The sequence below is a fragment of the Tachysurus fulvidraco genome, chromosome 12, assembly GCF_022655615.1.
Source record: "Tachysurus fulvidraco isolate hzauxx_2018 chromosome 12, HZAU_PFXX_2.0, whole genome shotgun sequence".
Lineage (NCBI taxonomy): Eukaryota > Metazoa > Chordata > Actinopteri > Siluriformes > Bagridae > Tachysurus > Tachysurus fulvidraco.
In genome coordinates, this window is record NC_062529.1 from 12365077 (window position 1) to 12372959 (window position 7883).

The 7883-nt window shown below is 37.5% G+C and overlaps 1 protein-coding gene across 6 annotated transcripts in view; it reads right to left on the reverse strand.

The window, feature by feature from the left end:
* Positions 1 to 6903, reverse strand: part of kiz (kizuna centrosomal protein) — a 25762-nt gene extending 18859 nt beyond the window's left edge. For 2 of the 6 annotated variants that reach the window (XM_027172665.2, XM_027172662.2), the window contains exons 1-5: positions 6690 to 6903; positions 5934 to 5996; positions 4834 to 4996; positions 2840 to 2920; positions 363 to 891 (exon numbers count right to left, since the gene is read on the reverse strand). In XM_027172665.2, coding sequence (XP_027028466.2) covers positions 363 to 891; positions 2840 to 2920; positions 4834 to 4996; positions 5934 to 5996; positions 6690 to 6754 — 901 coding nt within the window. In that variant the 5' untranslated portion in view covers positions 6755 to 6903. The remainder of the gene's footprint in view (positions 1 to 362; positions 892 to 2839; positions 2921 to 4833; positions 4997 to 5933; positions 5997 to 6689) is intronic. The other 4 variants (XM_027172666.2, XM_027172664.2, XM_027172663.2 and 1 more) reach the window with 3 other exon arrangements.
* Positions 6904 to 7883: the final 980 nt, after the last annotated feature.

Here is a 7883-nt window from a genome sequence, read left to right on the forward strand (position 1 = left end):
TGCAATTTGCTCAGTTGGGAGTTGCTCAACCTCCCAAAAGAATTCCCCTTTAAGTCCGATCTACTGTCTGAATTGACCTCATCTTGCAGCACCTACCAATCAGAGAAAGCCTAGGAACACTTAGACATAAACTTTTTCAATTTCTGAGCATTGTGAGGTGAATGGCTGTGCTTGAAATTGAACAATGATCACCTCGGTCTCTACATGAGAATTGGAACGCATAATAGATATCTGTACCATGACCGAGATTCAAATTCAGGTCATTGATGTGACACAGACTATGTTTGTGACATAATGCTGCACAATAACAGAACATTACCCTCCTATGTAAATTAATACTAATCTAAGTCAAAATGTCTGACCTGGAATGGGTGTATGATGTTGTGCTGACTCAGGCTCTGCTTGCTCTTTAGATTTCCTGCACACAGAGGAGTTTGTTGTGTGAATGGTATCTGGGGAAGCACTCTGGCTGGGATGCAGCTGTGGTGACGCACTGCTCTCTGGCCTGCTCACACCTCCGTGATGAGAGCACACTCCAGATGCCTGCAAGGTCACGTGTGTAGAAGGCAGCTGTTCTGACCCACACACCTCTACTTCTCTCATAAATGAATCACAATCAAACACCGGCTGCCTTTCAGGGAAATCACTGAAGTTTAGAATGCCATCAGATAAAGATTTGTTGCCGCTGGCTTCTGAAACTGGGGCATTCATCAAAGGGCTGCTTTGTAGCAAGGAAGATGAAGGGTGATTAGGTTTTGGCTCTATCGGTGAATGTGTGCTCATGATGCCGTCCTCCACCAGAGTGTCTTTGAGGGGTTGCCAACCCATTGAGGTGATAGCAGGTTGAGGCGATGTTCGTCTGGTGCTGATAGGAAGAGATCTGCTTTGTTCCTGATAAATATTTGGAGAGAGTAATAAAATACTGCATTTATGTCTCAAACTGCATTTATGAACTCCTGAAAAACATCTCTCAAAGATGTGTGAGAAGAACTTCTGATACCCCAAAATAATATTTACATCACTTTCATACACATAAATGATCATTTTGAAAGTAGTATTTTGCATTAAATGGGTACATTATGAAACACTCCATTCCTGAAATAGCATTAAGAGCATTAAAATAAATCTATACTACCAATATCACTTATTGTATGTGGTATTCATCTTATTCATCTTCTGAACACTGTCTGTAAGTCATGAAGACATGAACATACTGGAACCCTACCAACAGTAATATACTGTATATTCTGAGGCACTGAGCAGACTCTACAATGATTTTAAAATTTATAATGACAAAAAAAAACAGGGTTTAGCATTCTTCATTTCATTCTTAAAATATACTAACACAAGCCTTTGCTTTCTTTACAATCAATAAGAAACAACTTCAGGTTCCATTGGCTCCTTTCCCAATAAACCCAAAACCAAAGTGTTGCAAAGGGCCATTTTCAAGACACTCATTTTGAGTAAAGGTTAGATTTCTTCTCCAATCATCTTTTCAGCTGAGTGTAGCGAGATCTCGGTCTTAACTTTAAATCTTCAGAAATGTTTTACTCCCACGCTCCGATTTCATGCCTGCAATAGTTCTATGGAGAAAAATCTGCCACACAAAATAACAAAACACATGGCTTCTGTGTCTTTTCTGATAAGGGTCTTAAATACCAAACAGTTAGCTGCTTAATAACATCCACTGTAAACCGCAAGGCCTGCCTGGCAGATCCAGTGGTATTAAAAAAAAGGGGAGAGTGAGAGAGGAAGGAAAAGTTAATTTCTTGGCTGAGTGATTTCATCGCTAGCTGCAGGGCAAAGTAGAAAGTGTTTTGCTAAAGTAGCAATTGATTCTTCTATCAATCTGTGGCACGCGCCTGCTCTTCCAAGGAAAGTATTAAATATGAAAATCATATCCCGTTATCATGGCTTCCCAGCTTTCAGGCTGGTAAGCTCCCCTAATGAATACTGCTGCCTCGGGGACATGCGCGCAGCCAGCAGTGCCGTGTATGCATAATGGAGTGATTCCTCCCATCTCTGCTCATTGTAATATTGCCAGGCTTGAGGGGGGGAGGGAGGACACACAGTCACAAGTGACTGCTTGAGACAACATGCTCCAAGTCATTATGAGCCGTCTTCCACATTTCATCTGAAAACGCTTAAATCGCTTGAAGTGATGGAAAGAAGCAGCCGCAGGATTCTACATTTGTGGCCCAAGTGCAGTATGGTGGATTAGACACCTGTGCTACCACAGATATGGTGACAAAACCATAGCGTCTACATAACAACAATTTTGTTTTTGCAGGACTACAGACTGAAGAGTAGTTTAATTGGTCATAATCACAGATGGCTAATATAACGGTTTACGGCTAAGCAGTAAGCAGCAAAATACTGCAGCTAAAAAAAGACAGCAGACAGTCAATGCTCTTAGCATAAAAGGCAGTCGCTACAAGCCCTTTTTTCAAGAGCTTCATAAAAATGCGTAACATTTTGGTTTAAAGCCTACAATACTGCTTTATAAAATTTAAATAAATAAATAACAATTAAAAAAAGAATCATTTCAGCTCCCAAGAACATCACAGTAATTGATTCGAGCACTTCCCAAATACCTTTTGATTACAAATTAATTGCATCCTTTGAACACCAATATGCTACATAAACTGTAAAAATAAGAAGTGTCCACTGAAGAACTGCAGAGTAATGGATACGCTAGCTTCAATTATTTTTCTCCCCCACTCTCTTTTCTTTTCACTAACAAAAGGGAAATTGTGATATCTCTCGTCAAATGCAGAGATAGCTTTGTAGACTTCCACCAACTTGAAATGCCAAATAATGGTTTTAGGGAAGCTCTTGCCTTTTGTGTTTCAAGTCCTCTTTTGTGTTCCCTCTTCTTCCCCTCCTCCGGAAGCCTTGTAATGTGATGTTGGCATTCCTGCTGTATAAAATTTCATTTCTTTAATGATAAATAAATAATAATCAATAATAAATGTTGTCTTTATAAACACATCCACAAAATCAAGCTTTACCACTAATTTGTATAACTACAGTAGCAGCCTTTAACACCATGAACTACAGTAAACACGCCTTATATAACTCATACATCATAGACGAGTTTAACTGAACTTCAGTGGAGCACATGTTTACTCGTCACTTCAACACACTTAAAGTGGTTCAGTGTAAACTTGAAAAAAAAAAAAAAACGAGGAGAAAGAGGAGAATTAGCTTTATCTCTGAAAGTGTAGTCACTTGGTGTGGATATTCCCCTCTGAGTGCCCTTAACACTGCCTGCCAGGGCTCTTCATCTGTCCTGTGGTTAGTCAGAATGACTGTCTTAATCCAAATTTCAATTAAAAAGCCTAATGGCACCAGTGAGGACACTGGGATTACCTCCAGCCTGCCACTTCATTTGCCTAAGACAATAGCAGCTCCACAAAAAGAAGCTGAGTACAATTTGTTAAATTTGCGCAATAACTTCCAAAATAATTACACACACAAATAACAGCACTATAGACATACAAGTGTGAAAGCGATTAAATTAAACAGACAGAAGGAGAAAGACAGGAGAAATTTGTGTACATCAGTGTTGTACAACTGTGGTATCCTTGTAAAAAGAATCATAGCAATTTAAATAGTTGCTTCAATTTAGCCAATAACCCAAGCCACGTAAACCATCGTCATATCAATAATGTTAAACAACCTCGGAAATTCAAAGCCAATCCTTGATGATAAAAAAAAAAAAAAAAAAAATCCACAAACCTAATCTAGACACATTAAAACAAAGACTGTCTTTTTTTCCAGAGAAGTGGATTTCCAGAGGTACTTTAACACCTAAATAGTGGGCAATTAATTTGGGATGGTATAATTAAACAAATTGGCAAATTTGCTATTAAGCTGTTGAGCACTGTTCAGTTTTAAGTGATAATCAGCTATTGTTTCCTGTTACTCATTTTCCTTGAAACGATAAATGGTAGCATTGGAGTGTTTACTATTCTTAAAGTGTACAGGGTTTATGAATTAGACAAATTCAAATGAGAACCAGACAGACACTGGATTATAGGCAGTAGGTTAATTTAAGCTCAGAAATATTATTGCTTATGGTGCAAGAGGCATTACATTTAGGGCTGTTACAGTGTACAGGCAAACTGCATTGCTCTATTTGGCTTTTTATTTTATCTAGGACATATGCATCATTGATTATCATGGACGAAAACAAAACCAAATTTTAAACCAAGGAATCAAGAACAATTAAATATACACAGCACTGTCTATATTTAATTGTTAAAAGGGATCATCAAAGAAGAAACGGTTCAAACTGTAGGTATTTCCTACATACATGTAATGATCAAGTGACCTATTAATGATCAGGTTACAACAACTATCCCATGCAAATCAATCACAGTTACTACAGATGGCCTCCTGGAAAAGAACTGACTACAATGACCTGGAATATATACTGGAAATATATAACCGATATATATATAAACATACACAATCAAGTGCAAAGAGAAGATTCATTTTCAACATTGTTTTTTTAGGGTTTATTAAGACCATGATATTTTTTATACTAGCTCAACATACACTGAACATTTCAAAATCTATATTTTGTTCCATCACTTCCTTAAAAGGATCACAGAATATAGATCAGACACGCACTGTATAAACATCTGGACAAATAGAAGTTTCTTGAAGACAGGCTATCGGAAAATCGTTCGGTCACACAATGACCCTTTAGTAGTGCCTGATCTTAATCAAATAAGAAATTCAACACCAAATGAGTGAAGAAAAAATAGCCAAATATAAGAGCTTGACACAATCAGCATTCTGCAAAACAGATGGCTAGAAAAATACCTTCAGTTGTTGTAGTACAGTGTCATCTAGTGAAAATTCCTTTGCTTTCAACACCAGGCTCTCTGCACTTCTCAGAAGCTCAAGGTTACGGGTCTTTGCATGCTGCTCTCTCATACACAGTTCTTTATAATAACGATGCATCTTGATGCATTTTAGCCTGGCCCTGAGAAGGACAGAAAATTAATCACATTTAATCATCTTTACCAAAGGAGCCAATAAGGCTGAAACTGATTTTGATCTTATTTAAAAACCTGTTATATACATTACATAAATATCTCATCATAAACAACGACAACAGGTTCTGCAATCATTGCAGTCATACTGAACTGAAACAGTGCTGTAATTCCCGCTAATGGTTTTGGATATTTAATTGCTACTTAATTTCAAAAAATGCTTTTTGCTTAAAAAAAAGGTCAAAAAGGGAGAATTGTGAAAAACATCTGTATTTAGATCATGAAGGCTGATTCACTAACCTCTTGTGTATTTCCTGCCCAAACACCATTGCAAAATGTTTGTTTGCATCCATGAATTTAGTGGAGACACAAAAACAACTAGGTCTCCAGCTCTTGTGTTAAGAGCCATCATATCATAAATGAGTGAGAAGAGGCTAGTTATCTAATTGCCCTAAAACAAAAGTTTCTGTGTGATGTCCAATTCATACAACATAACACATGGTTCAGCAAAAAAAAAAACCATCATATTTGAGTGTTAGAAAAATGCATCAACATTAATACACCACACCAAAATCCTTCACCGTTACTAGAAATTGATCCCGAAACATTCCCTTATCAATTAAACAATCCTAAACAATTTTATTTTACTTGTATACTCAACAGAGGATGGTTTAAACCGGGTTTAAAACTAGCTTTGAAAGAATATTCCATTAATAATTATTAATGGAGCTAATCATGGCTAAGACTACGCCTAAATTTAACTTTAGGCATTTGGTCGTTTTAGTGCATGTATATATTTATTTAATTTATAATAAAATTAAGTTTTAATTCAGTCCCCAATAGGTCAAAACTGAGTTATAGCGAGAGAGAGAGCGAGAGAATGAGAGAGAAAGAGAAAGAGAGAGAGAATGAGAGAGAGAGACTCACAGTCTTTCTTCTGATCTTGAGTAGATGAACAACTCTTCCTCCAACTCATGCCTTCTTTTTTCCCTAACAATAAACAAACAAACAAACAAACAAATAAATAAATAAACTCTTCATTTTTGAATGACCTTACGTTCGGAGATTTACGGTTTTTTGCCCAGTCTCTTCACAGTTCTTGTAGTAAGAGCTATTCCAGTACATCAGTATAAACACTCATGATATTCAGATGTCTAGAGCTGATCTTATGAAGCAGTAAATTAGCTCAGAGTAAGTTAAGGCAAAGCCATCACACCAAACATGTTGATACAGAAACACCATGTAAACTGTGTCTATATTTGTTTAATAAAAAAAATCTCTCTAATGTGCGCCTGGGAGAAAAGACTAGCTAGAGTTTAGTGTTCCTACCTTTTCACGTTTAAACACTCGTTTATGGTTCTGTTTGGTTTAGTCTGCAAACTATCCACTATAGCTGTATATTCTGTCGGAAGCTAGTTAATGTAGGCTAACAGCATAGCAAAGTCACTTCTCTAAAAGGTTATAACGTTAGAAATGTTAGCTAGGCGTTACTAAGCAACAGCCAAGAAGCCGTTTAGCTGCTTTAAAACAGTTCAGTTAGCACGAGTTTGCTAGTTTCCTTCATTAAGACCGAAGTAACTGGTGAATCACACACTGACTTCACAGGCAGGTCTTGACTGTCTCGCTTGGCTATTCATAAACAGTTTAGTTAGACTGCTGAGATGGTGTTGTGGACCTTCTTACCTTTCGTGTAGACTCTTCTGGATAGATCCAACAGTTTCGAAGTATTCAGAACTGAAGAAAGCCATTCCAGGTTTGGTGAAACCCCCATACGCGAGCTAGCAAAGTAGCGTTAGCTGCGCCTCAAAGAGCAGATAAACAGTCAATCTAAGCTTGTGTTAGCAGCGGTTGCCATGTGTACTGCTACACGCATGCGCACGTCTGTCCTGTGCCGTAAAAACCCTTATGCGATTATATACTGGGTTTTACGGTAACCACCAGGGAATTAGTTAAAAATAAAAAACAAAAACACTACAGCTCTTCTGTTTGCTTTCATATTTCTGAAAACCGGTCCAATTAAATGGTTTCATATTAAGCTAGCACATAGTTTACAAATGTACAAAAATATAGTTGTATTTTTTGATGTTTAGCTTCTTATCACACAGAAATGTTTTACTAAGTATCAGAAAATCTTTCAGAATTTCCCTTCATATTTCTTAAATGACACAACAGACTGATGTTCACTTATTAAAGGTGAACATAGTACATTATACATAGTACAAAAATACACTATTATCATTCAGATTTGCTTTTCTTAAATCCCTAAAATTTAATTTCCTAAAATTAAAACAGCGTATATCACATTTGCACTAAAAACAAATGTCTAAAAAAAATTTAAATAAAATAATTAAGTGTATTTAAATATGTATTTGGGTGTATTTGAAATGTTTATTTTCATGGAAATATCTGGCAACTCCAGTAATTTACAATGTTTTTACTTCTCACATATTTAAATAAGCAAACAAACAAATGACCAAACATTCATTCATACATTCATTCATTCATTTTCTACTGCTTATCCGAACTACCTCGTTCACGGGGAGCCTGTGCCTATCTCGGGCATCATTGGGCATCAAGGCAGGATACACCCTGGACGGAGTGTCAGCCCATCGCAGGGCACACACACACAGTCTCATTCACTCACGCAGTCACACACTACGGACAATTTTTCCAGAGATGCCAATCAACCTACCATGTCTTTGGACCGGGGGAGGAAACCGGAGTACCTGGAGGAAACCCCCGAGGCACGGGGAGAACATGCAAACTCCACACACACAAGGCGGAGGGGGAATCAAACCCCCAACCCTGGAGGTGTGAGGCAAACGTGCTAACCACTAAGCCACCGTGCCCCCTTCTTATCATCATCATTATTAGGGC